General features: G+C 41.1%; 1 protein-coding gene across 2 annotated transcripts in view; it reads left to right on the top strand.

Annotated features, from left to right (window-relative positions):
• ANKLE2 (ankyrin repeat and LEM domain containing 2) overlaps positions 1-19,736 on the top strand; it is an 88,598-nt gene extending 68,862 nt beyond the window's left edge. For both annotated transcript variants that reach the window (XM_044275592.1, XM_044275591.1), the window contains exons 11-13: positions 12,676-13,321; positions 16,313-16,444; positions 16,543-19,736. In XM_044275592.1, the coding sequence (XP_044131527.1) occupies positions 12,676-13,321; positions 16,313-16,444; positions 16,543-16,774 (1,010 nt within the window). In that variant the 3' untranslated portion in view covers positions 16,775-19,736. The remainder of the gene's footprint in view (positions 1-12,675; positions 13,322-16,312; positions 16,445-16,542) is intronic.
• The last annotated feature ends 431 nt before the right edge of the window (positions 19,737-20,167 follow it).

The following is a 20,167-nucleotide window of genomic DNA, read 5'->3' as shown; positions in this document are numbered from 1 at the left end:
ATATCAGATACCAAGTTCCCATTTGTGAATACTAAATCTAAAATGACCTCCTTCCGGGTTGGCTCCTCAACCACTTGCTGTAGAGATAATCCCAGTAGGGAATTTAGAATATCTGTACTCCTGGCAGAACTAGCTATTTTGGCTTTCCAGTTTACATCAGGAAGATTAAAGTCTCCCATAATGATAACTTTCACCTTCAATGTCATTTTAGCTATTTCCTCAACTAGTAGATTATCTAATTCTTTGACTTGGCTAGGTGGTCTATATATCATACCTACACGAGTTACCTTATGATTATTAATCTGCAAGGTAACCCAAACGGACTCTAAATTGGTCTCGCTAACTTGTATCAAATTAGATTTAATGCTATCTTTCACATACAGGGCCACCCCTCCCCGTCTTGCCTTCTCTGTCTTTCCTGTATAGAGAGAACCCTGGTATTGTTATATCCCAGTCATTACTCCCATTGGACCACGTCTCAGTAATAGCCACTAAATCTATATTCTCAGATGCCATTCTAGCCTCAAGTTAATTGATCTGATGCCCTAAACTGCGAGCATTTGTAGACAAGAATCTGAGCTTGTCATTTCTTAACCTTTGTGCTACTGGCATCTTCTGGCATTGTTCCGGGGGGCAGTCGGACTGCTGGATTATCACTCTTTTGCCCCCCTTTCCTAGTTTAAATGCTCCTTAGCAAATACTTTCAACTGTTCACTGAGGGCATTCGTTCCCTTGCGAGAAAGATGCAAACCATCTTTATTGTACAGTTCTTTTCAATTCCAACGAGAGTTAACATGAGACACACAGCCCAAACCCTTGGTTCAGACACCATTAACCAAGCCATATATTGAATTCCTTAATGCGCATCTTCCTGTCATGCTGAAGGTTATGCACAGGCAAAACTGCAGAGAATGAAACAGTTGATGCAACCTCCCGTATATCATTTCCAAGTGTCTGAAAAGCTTCCTTCACCTTTTGAAACCTCATTGCAAGCTAGATCATTTGTCCCAAGATGGACAATAACATCCACCTCCCTTTCCTGCTTTGCTTGCCTAACAATATTAGGGATCCGTGGTCTATCCCTGCTAGCGGTAGCACCAGGGAGACATCTCACAACACCATTTTCCTCAAACTTCACACCTCTTATGATGGAATAGCCCACCAACAGCTGCTTGCTATCAGTCCTCACCTTCTCCTTTTTGTCTTTGGCTGCAGTCTTGCATACTTTAGGCATGGGAGATGATTGTTTCTCACCCACTGTGCTTGAGCCATCCTCCATGTTGCTCTTGCACTCTGAAAGTGCTGCAAATGAATTATGGAGAGCCACAGACTTCTTGATAGAAGACATGTCCCACAACTATGTCTATCAGAACCTGCAGTAACCCATCTTCCATTTCTAGGGGTCCTCTGTGGCAGTGGCATTGCAACGTTCTCAGCCTGAATTTAACAGTTAATTTACAAATCTCAGATTTCAAAAATGCGATTTCCTGCTGCATTATGGAGAGCTGTCTACAGATCAGACAGCATCCAAACCTCTGAAGAGTGGAACCTTAAATTAAAGCACAACAATTTCTGCCATTTTAACCCCTTCAACCCTGGGCCTGTTTTCACCTTCCTGCCCAGGCCATTTTCTGAAAATCTGACATGTGTGACTTTATGTGGTAATAACTTTAAAATGCTTTTACTTATACAGGCCATTTTGAGATTTTCTTGTTTTGAAAAATTAGCAAATTTCCAAACTTCAATTTTATCTACTTTTATAATAGATAGTAATACCTCCAAAAATAGTAATTACTTTACATTCCCCATATGTCTACTTCATGTTTGGCTCATTTTGAAAATGACATTTTATATTTTTGGGACGTTAGAAGGCTAAGAAGTTTAGAAGCAAATCTTAACATTTTTAACAATATTTCCAAAACCCACATTTTTCAGGATCAGTTTAGTAATGAAGTCACTTTCTGGGGCTTACATATTAGAAACCACCCATAAATCGCCCCATTTTAGAAACTACACCCCTCAAGGTATTCAAAACTGATTTTACAAACTTTAACCCTTTAGGTGATCCACAAGCGTAAATGGCAAATGGAGATGAAATTCAGATTTATATTTTTTTGGCAGATTTTTCATTTTAATCCATTTGTTCCAGTAGCAAAGCAAGGGTTAAAAGCCAAACAGAACTCAAAATCTATTACCCTGAATCTGGGGTTCACAGAAACACCCCATGTGTGCTCAAAAACAGATGTATATGCGCACAGCAGGCTTCATGGTGAAAGAGCATCATATGGCTTTTGGAGAGCGGATTTAGCTGTAATGGTAATTGGGAGCTATGTTGCATGTGAAGACACTCTGAGGTAGCCCTACAGTGGAAACCCCCAAAAAGTCACCCCATTCTGGAAACTACACCCCTCAAGGAATATTCCAAGGTGTATAGTGAGCACTTTGACCCATCGAGCGTTTCACAGAATTGGGAAACACTTGGCTGTGAAAATGAAAAATTACAAATTTTTCCATTAAATAGTTGCTTTACACCCACATTTTTCAATTTTACAAGGGGTAACAAGACAAAATGCACCCCACATTTTGTTCCCCATTTTACCCCGAATACGCCAACACCCAATATGTGCTCATAAAATGATGTATGGGTGCATGGCAGGGTCCAAAAGGGAAGTAGCGCCATAGGGCTTTTGGAGGACAGATTTTGCAGGATTGGCTTTTGGGAACTGTCGCATATAAAGACACCCTGAGGTACCCCTAGAGTAGAAATCCCCAAAAAGTGACCCCAATCTTGAAACAACACACCATATGAAATATTTCAATGTGTGTAGTGAGCACTTAGACCCATCGGGCGTTTCACAGAATTAGGAAATGCTAGTATGTGAAAATAAAAAAATGACAATTTTTTTCAAGAAAAAGTAGTTTTACACCCACATTTTTAACTTTCGCAAGGGGTAGCAGGACAAAATGCACCCCACATTTTGTTCCCCATTTCCCGCCAACACCCAATATGTGCTCATAAATTGATGTATGGGTGCATGGCAGGGTTCTAGAGTTAAACAGCTAAATATGGCTTTTGCTGACCTGACTTGGCAGACATGGATTTTAGCTGCCATGTCACATTTAAAAAATTTCCAGAGGTCCCCAGAAATGAAAAATCCCAAAAAGTGACCCCATTTCGGAAAGGGCACCCCCGTACAAACATTTGTAGTGGAAAGGGTACTTTTTACCAAACAGGTATCTCACAGAAGGCAGAATTGCTTTTGCTTTTCATAGCACACACTTGTAAAAATTACTAGCAGACCCCAATTTTTCACTTTCACAAGGGGTTAAAGGAGAAAATGCACCTGCTGTATGGGCGCATAGCAGACCGCTACAGGCAAAGTACAAAATATGGTTTTGGCAGGCATGGATTTTAGCTGCCATGTCGCATTTAAAAAATTTCCAGAGGTCCCCAGAAATGAAAAACCTCAAGAAGTGACCCCATTTTGGAAAGAGCACCCCTGTGTGGACATTTTAAGTGGTGGATAGGGTACTTTTTACCAAACGGGTGTCTCACAGAATGGATTATGTAGTGGTTGTTGGAAAGTGGGTATGCAAGTGAGGTGGACTAAATCAGAGATATATTCTGAGAGGAAATATTACAGGGAGCATAAATGATGAAATTAAAAATCCACGGATGAGTGGTAGGTTCTGAAGCATTCTTTTATGCAGAGGCCAGGTTTATCAGGGCAGGTGTCGCACTGATAAATGGTGTCCTTTCGTATTCCCCTTTTGTAACCAACCCGACATCTTTTTGGGGTCTTTCCCCTCTTTGCTGTTTGTGGGACTTCACCAGGGAAATGTTGTCCTGGTACAACACGGGCACCATGACCTACTGAAGTACTCTGGCCCTCCCCTTCCTGACTTTGGAAAATTAGGGCCTTGATTACTGCCTCTTGGAACTGAAGGAAAGTTCCTGTCTGGCCTGCAGTTCTATGTAAAATGTATGCATTGTACATTGCCATCTGTACAATGTATACGGCAAGCTTTTGTACCACACCTTAGTTTTACGCATGGCACTGTAGGGCTTCAGAACTTGATCGGACAGATCAACCCCTCCCATGTGCCTGTTGTAATAAAGGATGCAGTCAGGCTTGTTGACAGGGGTAGTGGTACCTCACACTTGGGCAGGAGAACTGGTGTTTGTGTGAATGGTGGTTAGTACAAGGACATCCCTCTTGTCCTTGTACTTAACCGCCAGCATTTTCTCATGGAGGAGAGCCTTACTGTCACCTTTTCGGAGTAGTTGCCCTACCAGGGATCTAGGGAGCCCTCTCTGATTTTTTTTTTCGCACTCTGCCGCAAGCCACAGTACCTCGGGCTTTTAGGGACATGAATAGGGGTATGCTGGTGTAACAGTTATCTACATTGAGGTGATGACCATTATCCAGCAGTGGGTGCAGTAACTCCCACACAATCTTGCCATTAACTCTTAGGAGGGGGGGAGGGGGGGTACATTCTCAGGGGGTTGTATCTGGGAATCTTTCCCCTCATAAACCTGGAACCCGCTTGCTGGGCAGGTACTGGTGAAATTTAACCCTTCCTTTAAAATGTACAAGGGACTCGTCTATGCTAAGGGGGGGGGGGGGGGGGGGGCACTGTGCATGATCATTGTAATGTAAGAATTTCAAAATTGATTCAAATTTGAGCAGGACATGGTCATATTGTAAACTGGAGTGTTGTACAAGACATCTGAACTCCAATATTGTCTCATTTCAGTTTTGTTTTTTTATAAGGCCCATACGCAGCAACAGCCCCCAAAACTTTATAATGTCTGCTGCATTTACAGGGATCCAACCTAGGGGTCTAGCATATGAGGATGTTGGGTTTTGAGAACTAAACAGCTGGGCGTCCAAATTTGTTTGGGTCCTGATCAAATTTATGAATTCGTCAGAGAAATAGATTTTCAAAAAATCTATTTCTGTGAAGCCAGTGCAGTCGATCTGGATTTCAGAGTTTCCCACAAACTCTGGAATTTGGGTCTCATAATCCTCAGGTGGTGTGGACCATAGCGGATCACTGGGGGTGGGTGGGAAATCGGGGGCGCTACTTCATCTCTCCTGGTGCGTCTCCTTGAGGGTCCCTTGTCACTGGATGACGATGATGATGGAGTTGAGGAGTAGAGGAATGTGGCATCATCTTCTCCCTCACTTGCAGACTCTGTTTCAGGGGATCTGAAACAGCTGCAGATGAGCTAAAGATTACTACAGATGTTCCAGATGTTATTTTTCTTCGTCGTCGTCAAAGCACGGAGTGAAAAGCAGTGATTTATGTGGTAGTACCACAAGTCCCAGCCGACAACGAGCAGCACAGAAGGGCACAGGTCCTCTCTGCAAGCAGTCACCAAGCTAGAATGGCTGCCTGCAGAGAGGCACCAACGGTTCTTTCTGCTGCATAGCGCTGCCATTGGCTGGAGCGTTGTTCTAGCCAATCGCAACGCTGTCTGATGTCCCCTCCCTGACCTCGGAGGTGACATGGGCTGATGTAATCAGCCCCAATCACCTCCGTCCCAGCCACACCACATATTGGATGATGCTTGTATAGCGCTGCCATAGGCTGGAGCGTTGCTTCAGCCAATCGCAGCGCTGGGAAGGGACACCTGTGTCTGGTGTCTCCTCCCTGACCTAGGAGGAGACATGAGCTGATGTCATCAGCCCCCTCCTACCTCTAGCCAAGCCCCCCTGCAGCTCCATTCATTGCCGACGCTGCAATGGGCTGGTCTTCACTAGCCAGCCAATCGGGGCTGCGGGGGGGGGGGGGGGGGCGGAAAAACGACTATTCTCCTATAGCTAAGATGGCTGACTGCCGATTAGTGCAGTCAGCTTACTTCGGTCACTGCGCGATTCGCCGCGGTGACCGGAGTTATCCATGGCGTATTATTACGTCACGATGCGATAAGTCACCGACTTTCATGACTTACTAGTACGTCATGTGTTGGGAAGGGGTTAAAGAGGAGAAAGATTATAAACAAACAAATCTTACTTGTTTAGATTGTATCCACCTCCAGATTACCTCCTGAATATCTCCAATGCACTTATAAAAATCAGCACTTGGAAAAAGCAGCAAGCTATAATTAGGCAAGCTAATACTATGTGGCTATATATACACACACATTCCAACAAAAGCTCCTCCCCCAACAACAAATTTTAACACCTTAATCACCTATGCTCATTTGCAATCAGACAATAGTGATAACCTGTCTAACAAATTCCTCACCTGTTTTGAAACACAGGGACAATCTTCTTACTAGTGCATTGTACTTGTTATGAGCTAAAAATTATTTTTAAATTTTCTAAATATTTGGTGTCCTTTTCTCTATACAGAGCTGAGATGCTCTACTAGCAGGATCTGAATTTTCTCTCGGCTCCGTCAGGCAGGGAGCTGACGGGCTCCTTATTTTCTGCTTTCACACTTTATAAACATTTATCAAAGCTCAATCCTTATCGTACTGATAAGAATTCGGCTTAAATAAGTGTTTATGACCAGTTAGTAATTTAGAGATGAGGGTTATTAAATGACTGGCACATAGTGAAAGTAGGATGCACATGGCTAGAAAAACAGTTATCCCCAAAGGTGTACATAGCCAATGTCAATATGAAATATTTGCCAAGCTAAAAGGTCTGATATGTCAATGTGTTGGCAAATAGCGGTTTATAAAAGGAATACTACAATGGCATAGAAATTAGTAATATATAGATGTTGACATTTTGGTCCTTGAACATAGGAGTTAAAGGGAATCTGTCACGCTTAAACCTAGAACAATGCCTTGTAGGGCTACCTCTTCTGAATGTAATGATGCAGTTAGCAATCCGTTGCTTCATTCTGGAAAAAGAGTACTTTTATTTCATATGCAAATTGGCAGTTAAGTGCACCAGGGTTGGGCCCAAGTTGTTCTGTGCACATTTTGGTCCTCCCTACCAGCCCCTCCATGTCCTTGATTGATGGGGCCAGGTGAGATGACGGACAAGGCCAGGTTCCTGCACAATCAAGGAGACTGTCTTGGGCCCATCCTATATGCACCTTAATGGGTTATCCAATGACTATTGTAAAAAAAATATGAAGTTAATAGATCCTAAAGTACATGGCAATCTATTTCTAATAAACTTAGAACCAGCCCTGTACCTCACTTGCATCTAGAGATATCCCCATTCATTGCTCCAATTCCTCTGCTAAATGTATTTTAAGCTGGCAGTTTAGGGTACGTGTCCTTTCTCAGAAGACTTGTCCTGTCTGCTGCAGCTGGTGGCAGTTGAAGTATGGAACTGAGCATCTGCGTCCACCTTGGTGAGCTGGACAGATAATTTAGAGACAAAATAAACAGCAGGTGGTGCTATACAGAGATTTCAGTGAATAACTAACTCAGTGGTTATACTCTATTTTTAATTATGCTACTGTCACACTATTTTCTGGTATTAAGATCCATATAACCGACCATAAGGAGTGAGACAAGTATAATACAAATAAATCGAGGGATACTAGAGTAGTCCAAAAATCACATAATTTATTTGAGAATCACAGAAAGGACACATGATCAGCACTGGTCACAATAGAACAATAGACACAGGTTACAATACACATTAAAAACCAAGAGGACCGATGGTGAACTGTTGATACATATATATAAATATAAAGTGCAAGTGCATAAATATTACCAGTTGGTCATCAATTAGAGGATATAGAATATCCAAAAACTATGGCTCATTACTACCAAAAGAATACCTACATGCATTATACATCAGAATTTGTCACAAAGTTAGTGTGGTAATACACACCACATTTGTCAAAGCTGAAGCAGTAGGGATAATTGGAGTTATACTCAGCACATAATAAAAGAAATACTGACCACTTGGTTTAAATGTACCGTACAGCAGCACCACCGGTCCACTCCCCAACACACGTTTCGTGTACAGCTTTTTCAAGGGGTACTGGTTCCATGTATGTGCTGAGTATAACTCCAATTATCCCTACTGCTTCAGCTTTGACAAATGTGGTGTGTATTACCACACTAACTTTGTGACAAATTCTGATGTATAATGCATGTAGGTATTCTTTTGGTAGTAATGAGCCATAGTTTTTGGATATTCTATATCCTCTAATTGATGACCAACTGGTAATATTTATGCACTTGCACTTTATATTTATATATATGTATCAACAGTTCACCATCGGTCCTCTTGGTTTTTAATGTGTATTGTAACCTGTGTCTATTGTTCTATTGTGACCAGTGCTGATCATGTGTCCTTTCTGTGATTCTCAAATTATGTGATTTTTGGACTACTCTAGTATCACTCGATTTATTTGTATGATACTTGTCTCACTCCTTATGGTCGGTTATATATATTGTGATTAGGGGTGAGCCCTAAATTTTGTTTGGGCTACATATAGGTTTCTGGTATTAAGATCCATCATAAGGTCTCAATACTAGAGATCGATTGGATTTTCGGAGTTACCGATATTATCAGCTGATATTCATGATTTTCAGTGTTATCGGCATCTAACCTTGCCGATGATGTGTCCAGCGTGCTATCACAGAACATGAGCGCTCATGTTCCCTCAGCAGCACAGGGGAGAAGGATTTGCTCCCCCCCCCCCCCCTCCGTGCCGCTCTGCCAATGAGGAGGGACTGGAGGAGGGGCAGGCGCACTGCGCCACCAATTATAATGAATATGAATGACAGGAAGCTGCAATCAGTGGCAGTTTGGCACCTGAGGGGTTAACTGCTGCCGCTGATAGCAGCTCCCTGTCAGAGGCAGGGTGCAAGCTATGTGATTCTGCGCCGACACACCCACCTCGTGTATTAAACGTTAATTATCATTGGTGGCGCAGTGCGCCCCAAACCGCCTCCCCTCCAGTATTAAAATCAATGGTGGCAGTGGCAAAAGGGTCCCCTCTCCTCCTCTTCATTGGTGACAGTGGCAGCTTTTGATCGGAGCCCCAGCATGTAATCCTGGGGCTCAGATCGGTTACCATGGCAGTCAGGATGCTACTAAAGCCCTGGCTGCCATGGTCTTCTCTATGCTGCTGTGTGCACAGGGCAGTGTAAGATCCTATTCACCCTAATAGAGCTCTATTAGGGTGAATAGGACAAGGGATTAAAAGATCCCAGGCTCTAGCCCCTAAGGTGGGAAATTTGGTTATTAAATGAAAAAAATAAAAAAGTAAAAAAAAACACACCAAAGTATTAAGTATAAATCACCCCCTTTTCCAACTTTACATATAAAATATATAAACAATAATAAACATATCACATACTGCCATGTCCGAAAAGTCCAAACTATTAAAATACTAAAAAATAAATAAATCTGTGGTGAGCACCTTACAGAATCTTTTTTTTATCCTTTTTCAAAAATGAAAATGCACAGAATATTGGTATAAGTTATTGGCTATCGGCCTGAAAGTTCACAGGTTATCTGTATCTGCTCTAAAAAAAAATCTATCGGTCGATCCCTACTCATTACCGGAAAAAAACAGCTTCCGTTTTGTCCCCATTCATTGTCAATAGGGACAAAACAGAACGGAATGCTCCAAAATGCAAGTCAATGGGGACTGATCCGTTTAACTCTGACACTATCTGACACAATTTAAAAAAACTGATCTGTCCCTCATTGACTTTAAATGGAATTCATGACGGATCCGTCTTGACTATGTTAAAGATAATACAACCGGATCCGTTCATAACGGATGTAGATAGTTGTATTAACAGTAACAGAAGCGTTTTTACTGAGCCCTGACGGATCCAGCAAAAACACTAGTGTGAAAGTAGCCTAAGCAATTACAAAAGTATTCAGATCCAGTTGCTGGTTTGAAAATTGTAGAATATTTTTCGTGTGACAACCCCTTTTAACAGAAGTTCATGAAATGGTAAAATGCTTCACATCTGATATATATTCTATGGTCTATTGCAAATAAAATATGGGTCTGAGATTTAAAAAACATTGCATAGTTTTATTTTATTTATATTTTATACAGTTTCCCAACTTTTTGGAATTGGTGTTATACATTGGGGATGCTACTTATTTGTCTGCGTTGCAGACACTCATGATGTGCTATGTACCTAGAAGTTCATCGTCTCTGATGAGAGAATATAAACATTGTTTATACAGGGAGTGCAGAATTATTAGGCAAATGAGTATTTTGACCACATCATCCTCTTTATGCATGTTGTCTTACTCCAAGCTGTATAGGCTCGAAAGCCTACTACCAATTAAGCATATTAGGTGATGTGCATCTCTGTAATGAGAAGGGGTGTGGTCTAATGACATCAACACCCTATATCAGGTGTGCATAATTATTAGGCAACTTCCTTTCCTTTGGCAAAATGGGTCAAAAGAAGGACTTGACAGGCTCAGAAAAGTCTAAAATAGTGAGATATCTTGCAGAGGGATGCAGCACTCTTAAAATTGCAAAGCTTCTGAAGCGTGATCATCGAACAATCAAGCGTTTCATTCAAAATGGTCAACAGGGTCGCAAGAAGCGTGTGGAAAAACCAAGGCGCAAAATAACTGCCCATGAACTGAGAAAAGTCAAGCGTGCAGCTGCCAAGATGCCACTTGCCACCAGTTTGGCCATATTTCAGAGCTGCAACATCACTGGAGTGCCCAAAAGCACAAGGTGTGCAATACTCAGAGACATGGCCAAGGTAAGAAAGGCTGAAAGACGACCACCACTGAACAAGACACACAAGCTGAAACGTCAAGACTGGGCCAAGAAATATATCAAGACTGATTTTTCTAAGGTTTTATGGACTGATGAAATGAGAGTGAGTCTTGATGGGCCAGATGGATGGGCCCGTGGCTGGATTGGTAAAGGGCAGAGAGCTCCAGTCCGACTGAGACGCCAGCAAGGTGGAGGTGGAGTACTGGTTTGGGCTGGTATCATCAAAGATGAGCTTGTGGGGCCTTTTCGGGTTGAGGATGGAGTCGAGCTCAACTCCCAGTCCTACTACCAGTTTCTGGAAGACACCTTCAAGCAGTGGTACAGGAAGAAGTCTGCATCCTTCAAGAAAAACATGATTTTCATGCAGGACAATGCTCCATCACACGCGTCCAAGTACTCCACAGCGTGGCTGGCAAGAAAGGGTATAAAAGAAGAAAATCTAATGACATGGCCTCCTTGTTCACCTGATCTGAACCCCATTGAGAACCTGTGGTCCATCATCAAATGTGAGATTTACAAGGAGGGAAAACAGTACACCTCTCTGAACAGTGTCTGGGAGGCTGTGGTTGCTGCTGCACGCAATGTTGATGGTGAACAGATCAAAACACTGACAGAATCCATGGATGGCAGGCTTTTGAGTGTCCTTGCAAAGAAAGGTGGCTATATTGGTCACTGATTTGTTTTTGTTTTGTTTTTGAATGTCAGAAATGTATATTTGTGAATGTTGAGATGTTATATTGGTTTCACTGGTAAAAATAAATAATTGACATGGGTATATATTTGTTTAAGTTGCCTAATAATTATGCACAGTATTAGTCACCTGCACACACAGATATCCCCCTAAAATAGCTAAAACTAAAGCAAACTAAAAACTACTTCCAAAAATATTCAGCTATTAATGAGTTTTTTTGGGTTCATTGAGAACATGGTTGTTGTTCAATAATAAAATTAATCCTCAAAAATACAACTTGCCTAATAATTCTGCACTCCCTGTACATCTCCTGTCTGAAAATTTTCTTAAATGTGTTGCCGACATTTGTTTCCTCAATTTAAAACCTATATAGTGACGCACATCCTTTTTTTGTAATTGGTTTTATAATTTCTGATTTACAGATTTTATTTTTTATTCTATTTCTTGAACATGATTATTTGGGCAGCCATCTTGCCTGATCTGTTAACAGCATTTACAAAGCATTATGAAAATTGCTTTACGGCAGCCACATGATCCATAGACAGTGGTTAGGAAGGGACTTCATTGACTTCTATGGGAGAGTTTTGTAGGCATGTTCTGTGACCTGTGCAGAGGTCGTTATACAAGGAAAGAATAGATAAGCTCTTATAATCACCCATTGTTAATGGTGAATCCTGTCTTATATGTCATTCTAATCCTGCCTGTAATTATATCCCCTATGCAGGTAACTGCACTAAAGTGATCTGTACACACCAAGAAGTGGCGCCTATTAGGCTTAGTGGCCAGTGCAAAAACTGCAGGATTTTGTTTAACTATAGTGACATAGAAAACTAAAAATAACTTCACAAAAAATGATTTTAAAATGTTAAACTTAAAAATGTGTTTTAAACAATAGGTTATTTTTTCTGATGACGCATTTCCTTTAAATCCCAATTTCTGAGCAGTGCAAACCTTCATCTGACTGCAAATAACTCCAGGCAAAACTAAGCCACATGTTCTTTAAACACATCAGTTAAAACTTGGCAGACTTTTTTTTTTTTTCTTTCTTTTTTTCCCCAATTTATTTCTGGGGTTATATATATCCCCCCCCCCCCCCCTCCTTTTTATTTTTATTTTTTTTTCTTGTTGTAAGTTCAGTTCTTTTGGAGACCCTTTTTTAAATGTCCCCTTAGAAGGGCATGTTTGCAGCAGTGTATATGAAGGAGGAGAAGTGTGTTTTACATGCATTTGGCTATTATGATCTGGTTATTTTTAACTTCAGGATATTTAAAATTATTTTTTCTTTGCAGGAAAAGGCAAAAAAAACTGCAACTCTGTTTCTGTTGGAGCGTTTTTAGATGATGAAGACGATATGAGTCTGGAAGAAATAAAAAACCGTCAGAATGCAGCCCTGAAAAATAGCCTGCCATTGAATTCTACTGAGACCATCACAATGCCAGAGTGCATCATGGATACAACACCCCTGCAAAGCAGTAGTTGCAATGATGGGTCCAAGCTGGGCTACTGCAGTCCATTAAATAATGACGTAATCCTTCCTGGAGAACATAGACGTCAGCATTGTTTAGAGGAGGCATTGCTATCTCCTGTGTCCAATCTCATGGCAGAGTTTGAAAGACTGTCATTGGCAGATCTAAAAGAAGCCAACAACGAGTCTCCAAACGAGGAGTGTGGCATGTCACAAAGATTAAGTAGGGTGACTGTTTCTGATGATGATGATGATCTAGACTCCAGCAGCCCTACAATGAGTACAAAATCATCTGAGTTAATGCAGACTGATAAACCTTTTCACAGTTCTATCCTGTTGGACCAGCCTTTATCCCCAGGGACCAACAACGGGCCATCCTCCTCAATTTCTCTTTCAGGGTCTCCAAACATGCAACTGGTCATGAAAACACCACCTAAACACCAAAGTAATAGGTTTCTGTTCCTTCTTGGGTATGTACCTTATACTGTGTGTATGAGCAGTGTGAATGGGATAAAGCGGTCAGTTCTATATATTTGCAGTCTGCACAGGCATTTGTCAGGTTGCTGCGCAGTTATATTAGAAGTTAACATTGTTCGATTGGATCCCTCCCAATCCAAACAGGGGTACAGTGGCAGGTCAATCATCCATGGTTCTCCTTGAATTCTCTGCTGCCAGACCCTGCACTCGGCGATCTCTGGCAGTCCCATAGAGAATCAATGAATGAAGCGGCAGCTGCTCCATTTGGATGGGGGTTTGGGGCTTTTTGGATTGGTAGGGATCACGGTGGTTATAGAAGCTAACTTTTTTTTTTTTTTTTTTTTTTTTTTTTTTTTATACTTGTTTGACTACACTCTAACAGTCATGCCTCTCCTGGGCTGTTGGACTACAAGTTTCAGGGCAAACTTATTTTTATTTTTTGTTGTGGAAACGGCAAAAAAGTCCTTTCTTCAAAACTATAGCTCTTTGTTCTCTAAATATGCCAATTTATACAAAAAGATTATTAAAATTGGTTTTCTATTTTGTGTTGTCAGGTTAAGTGTGGCTAGGTATCTTCATTTTAAGTATGATTTTTTTATTTTTTTGCATCATTTTGGGGCAGAGTTAACTTCTGCAAAAAGTGCTTTAAATTTACAACATTCACCATGCAGTATAACTTTCATGTTACTTTTATTCTATGTTATTACCATATCCACAATACAAAATGTGTGGTTTTATTTGTTTCTTACTGCTACTTCACAATAATACCACACTTTATGCAAAAACATTACTTTATTTCAGGAGCCAGAGCCGCATGTGGTTTATTTATTTTTTTGCAGGAGACAATTTTATTGGTACCATTTTGGGGTACATGGGACTTATGCCGCTCGCACACCACTGATATAATTTCTGTTTCAGTTTTTGATCTGTTTCCATTTTATTGTGTACAATTTGCATCTGAGTGTATTCAGTTTTTCACTGATCCAAGCCACCCATAACTTCAGCGGATCCATAGTCAGGTATAGGGGTTATTAACCGCCTCCGGACCGCCTAACGCAGATGTGCGGTCCGGAGGCGGCAGCCCTGCGCACGACGACGCATATACGCGTCATCTCGCGAGGGCCGGGATTTCCTGTGAACGCGCGCGCTCACAGGAACGGAAGGTAAGCGAGTGGATCTCCAGCCTGCCAGCGGCGATCGCTCGCTAGCAGGCTGGAGATCCGAATTTTTTAACCCCTAACAGGTATATTAGACGCTGTTTTGATAACAGCGTCTAATATACCTGGTCCTCTGGTGGTCCCTTTTGTTAGGATCGACCACCAGAGGACTCAGGTAGCTCAGTACAGTCGCACCAAACACCACACTACACTACACCCCCCCCCTCCCCCCGTCACTTATTAACCCCTTATAAACCCCTGATCACCCATGATCACCCATGATCACCCCATATAAACTCCCTGATCACCCCCCTGTCATTGATCACCCCCCCTGTCAGGCTCCGTTCAGACGTCCGTATGATACATGGATACATGGATCGGATCCGCAAAACACATGCGGACGTCTGAATGGAGCCTTACAGGGGGGTGATCAATGACAGGCGGGTGATCACCCATATACACTCCCTGATCACCCCCCTGTCATTGATCACCCCCCTGTAAGGCTCCGTTCAGACGTCCGTATGATTTTTACGGATCCATGGATACATGGATCGGATCCGCAAAACACATGCGGACGTCTGAATGGAGCCTTACAGGGGGGTGATCAATGACAGGCGGGTGATCACCCATATACACTCCCTGATCACCCCCTGTCATTGATCACCCCCCTGTCAGGCTCCATTCAGACGTCCGTATGATTTTTACGGATCCATGGATACATGGATCGGATCCGCAAAACACATGCGGACGTCTGAATGGAGCCTTACAGGGGGGTGATCAATGACAGCCGGGTGATCACCCATATACACTCTCTGATCACCCCCTGTCATTGATCACCCCCTTCTACTGTCTGGGCATTGTAGAACCTCAGGAAACATGACAGGTGCTCAGAAAGTCAGAGCTGCTTCAAAAAGCGGAAATTCACATTTTTGTACCATAGTTTGTAAACGCTATAACTTTTACCCAAACCATTTTTTTTTTGCCCAAACATTTTTTTTTATCAAAGACATGTAGAACTATAAATTTAGCGAAAAATGTATATATGGATGTCGTTTTTTTTGCAAAATTTTACAGCTGAAAGTGAAAAATGTCATTTTTTTGCAAAAAAATCGTTACATTTCGATTAATAACAAAAAAAAGTAAAAATGTCAGCAGCAATAAAATACCACCAAATGAAAGCTCTATTAGTGAGAAGAAAAGGAGGTAAAATTCATTTGGGTGGTAAGTTGCATGACCGAGCGATAAACGGTGAAAGTAGTGTAGTGCCGAAGTGTAAAAAGTGCTCTGGTCATGAAGGGGGTTTCAGCTAGCGGGGCTGAAGTGGTTAAAGGGGTTATCCGAGAGTATAAAATTCCCTCCGTATGCCTGGGCCAAAACCTCCGGTGTCACCCAGGAGAGGGGGTTGGGTGGTGTTAGCCAATGGCAGATGGGGACGAGCCTCCCTAGCATCGCGGGTGACTTTTTCCTATAGCGTGCAAGCACAGCCACCGTTGCTGGATTGCAGGGTGGTCATAACCATGGAAACGAGAAGCGTATAATGGCAAAGGAGGCAATATGGACAATCACAATACATTAGTAAGTGCCTTGTATTAACTTTTTCTATATGATAAATGCCACTTGCTGAAGTGAGAACACCTAAGCCTAAGAATGGGGAGTTTTGCTCAGTGTTTCAGTGGAGTGGCAGGCACGCATGGATGTCCCTGATCCTTTCAACTCTGTGGGACGTTAGCCTGCCGTGAATTAGGGAATATGGATTTGTGTGAACCCAGCCTTAGTGAAGTCTGATTGGTTACAAATCTAAGTTGTTGTTGTTGTTGTTTTTTTCAGGAAAGAGCCAACCAAGTTGGACAATAATGTGCTATCAGCGGTAGAAAATGTGGAGATTGATGCACAGAAATATCCAAGTATCTCCAAATGGAAGAAATCCGTATTGTATTACCCCAGTACAGAACGACAGAGGTATTTGCTTGCAGTCTACTCTAGAAGGTTTTGTGATTTATGAAATGAAGTGTTAACTTTTCTTTAGCTCTTTGAACTATCTTTCCCTGTTTTTATAGTTGGCCAAGCCCAGCAGTTATGACCGGAAGGAACCGCTCTCTTAATTTTGGTTGCAACTCCCCTGGTGGTAATGGATTTTCTACACCTGGAAGAAGCAGCCCCATTCTGGGTAGCCCAGGCAAATTCACGAACACAGCTGATTTTTGCAGTCCAGGGAGGTATAGTCCTGCATACGCCAGTCACATACAACTTCTTCGGTTGCGTCATATCTCGGACCATTCTGGCCTTTGAAGATGAATTTTAATGCAAAAGTGACCTAAACAAAGTGTTTCAATACATAAAACCACCTTCTGCTGTGCACCGGCACCTGAGCTAATAGCAGTATGACAAGGTTGATGCAGCAAATTGTGTCACTGTAGAAGAGTCTTCTGTGTCAGCGCTTTGCTTAAGGTTTTGGGGATAAAAGATGGAAGACCCAATTCATGGTGTTGGAACCTTTTTTTTCTTTTTTTTGTGTGACTCTTCAATGTTTTAACAAAAAAAAAAAGCAAACAAACTGTAATAGTCACAGTCAGGAAACTTGCCAGTGGGCTTCATTGGCATGCACGTCTCTTAGCTAACAATATGGTTTTAGATTCCTAGTTAGTCACTAGCACTTGGCAATAACTAGCAGTGTCTGACATGTGTAGGGCTCTCTCAAAGTAACCCTACTGGAGTCTTTATCCTTACATTCTTGCACTACTGTAGTGTTTGAGCCCCACAGTTATAAAGTCTGCTCTTGACAGAAGGTAATGCATAATCCTATGGTTTTGATGGCCTTTCTATGTTTTTTATTTGCTTTGTTTTTAAGTAATTGAATATTTGTCATTTAAAAAATTGGTTTTCCAGGCTAAAACATGGTCGTTATCCTTAAAGTATTGGTTTAATATTAAACTTGGAATAACTAGAATGATTGCCTGCGGTTTGAACACACTAAATGTTATCAATCATTTACAACAAATATTACTATGTTGCATCGCACAAATGAACCTTCAGTGGTTTGTTTTGTAATCTTTAGGTTAATCCTGAAAGTTTATTTAGTGTGTTTTCCAAACTGTGTTATTTCTAATGAGTGTTTTTGGCAAATTAACCAAGTGTTGACTTATCCATTTACATGTAGGATATACGAGAAAATGGTGCCAGTGTACTGCTGGTAAGTCCTTATGACTAGTTGTCTTCTGAGGAGGCAGCGTTCATATCCGTAACATCAATATCTGTTCTGTTCCGTTATAGGAGCAGAACACCAAAAATACCTGAATTGTCAGACCCAGCACATAACTGATATGAATGGCATTGAATGAACTCCCATTGAGAATAATGGGGTCAGTCAGGCTTTCGTTTGTGTATCGTACTGCACAGAATAGTTCTGCACTGCAGAACTGTAGTCCATGCAAGACCTGCGATGGATGCTCTGAACAAAGCATCCTGACACGGCCTAACATGTAGAGCACCAGAATGAAACATGGTACAGAAATAACATCATAATCTCACCACTTTCTGTGTGTAACAGGTTTTTGTTTGTGTTTTGCTTCTATGTTCACAAATATACACCAGGACAGAAGTTTGGTTTTGATTTTACATCCTGCTGATTAGGGGTCCAATGTCCTTCTTGAGATATGGACTAAAAGCCTTTCTTTAAGGGGAAACTGTCACCATGAAAATACAGTGTAATCTGCCAGCAGCATGATATCAAGCCAGAGCAGTGCTGCAGATTGGTATATAGGAAGAGACTTTATCAAAATTGGTCTAAGGGAAAATTGGCTTAGCTGCCCATAACAACCAATCGGATTCCAACTTCATTTTTCAGAGCTCCTTTGGAAAATCAATGATAGCATCTGATTGGTTGCTATTAAAGGAAAGCTGGCTTAGTTGGCCATATCAGTTTTGGTAAATGTCCCCCAGTTTTTTTTATAGGAAATGATTCATTGCATAAGGCCCCCTTTACGCTGCTCAGTTAAGCAGACAAGGGAAGCGTTACTTCTCGGCAAGCACCTGCTCATTGGTGAAGGAGACTGCTGCTATTACATGCAGTGATCTCCTCCACAGTATGGGGAGGAGCGATCGCCAATCCCATCACTCATTCCCATACAGAATAATTGTTTGCTGACAGCAAATCGCTATTTAGACGATTTGCTGTCAGCAACAGATTTGGTGTCTCAATGAATATTACTCTATGTTGTTAATCAGGTAATCCGGTGGCAGTTTTACACAGGCAGACTATCACTAATGAGCTTGTTAGTGATTACCAGAATATCAGGCAGTGTAAAGCAGTCTTTAATCTTTTGCTACCGAACACATATATCTATATCTATCTATATATATATATATATATATATATATATATATATATATATATATATATATATATTTTTATTTTATTTTTTTATTTTTTTTTTTATCTGCTCAGCTCCTCCTGCTCTAAAGTACACTGCGTGCAGCTCAGACACCATGTTGCTATAATATGTTGTTTAAAAAGCAGTTACATTTCTGACAGAAAAATAACTAGGATTTTTGCACTATTTATATCATCTTGTTGATTTTGTTACTTGCTGTAAATACAAAGGTCTGATTAGGCCAGTATTAATTACAAAATATTCAGTTTATTTTTTTCCACCATGGCATTGCTAAGTACAGTCTAGGATTCACAAATCATAGTTAATTCAAATCTTACTCTTAAATGCCAGAAGTCTATACTGATAGCTGATCATAGTATTCTCTTCTGCATTGTATCCTTGGCAGCCTTTTAAGAAAATATAGATTTTAAAATCAATTAAACTTCCTACAGATCAGCTGTTTGAAGAGAAGGGATCGCTTCTACAAGCGCTGCCTTCTCTTCTTTGTTTACCTGCTCGCTGCATCAACTGCAGAGGCGAGTAGTCTAATTGCAACTATGGCTTACTTATTCACTTCTATGGGACAGCTCTAGTCTGTTCAAATGAATAGGACAGAACTGTCCCATAGAAGTGAAAAGGAATGCTATATGTTAAAGGAAATATTAATTAATATTTTGTATTAATATCAATAATCATAAATAGGCGTGAGTTGTCTGATTACTCTGCCTATTTAGACTATAAATACAAATACTAACCTCCTTGTTGCACACACTTTTCCTGAACTACGTGCGAATTACAACTACGATATACTACAGCGGCGACTACTACAATAAATGACTATTCGCTGCACTTTGAATAATAAAAGGAATTTATTAAAACAATTACACGTCTACAGTCTAATTATTGCTATAACTAAAATAGAGATATATATATATATATATATATATATATATATATATAACAAAGAGATCGGACTGCACTCCAGTTGAATCTTCAATGAAAAAAGGTTTATTCACCCATAGGTGGCACAAGCGACGTTTCGGCTCACATATGAGCCTTTCTCCTTGAGAAAGGCTCATATGTGAGCCGAAACGTCGCTTGTGCCACCTATGGGTGAATAAACCTTTTTTCATTGAAGATTCAACTGGAGTGCAGTCCGATCTCTTTGTTCCGTATCAGTGGGTAAGCACCATTTACCATACTCGGACAGTGCACCCTCTATATTTGTTTTTTGGCCTGGTGGTGCTGCTGGTAATTTTCTTCTGTGTGTGTGTGTATATATATATATATATATATATATATATATATATAT

Source organism: Bufo gargarizans, chromosome 1 (assembly GCF_014858855.1).
Source record: "Bufo gargarizans isolate SCDJY-AF-19 chromosome 1, ASM1485885v1, whole genome shotgun sequence".
In the NCBI taxonomy this organism is placed as follows: domain Eukaryota; kingdom Metazoa; phylum Chordata; class Amphibia; order Anura; family Bufonidae; genus Bufo; species Bufo gargarizans.
Note: the sequence above shows the minus strand (reverse complement) of the source record. Positions and strands in the feature narration are given on the sequence as shown.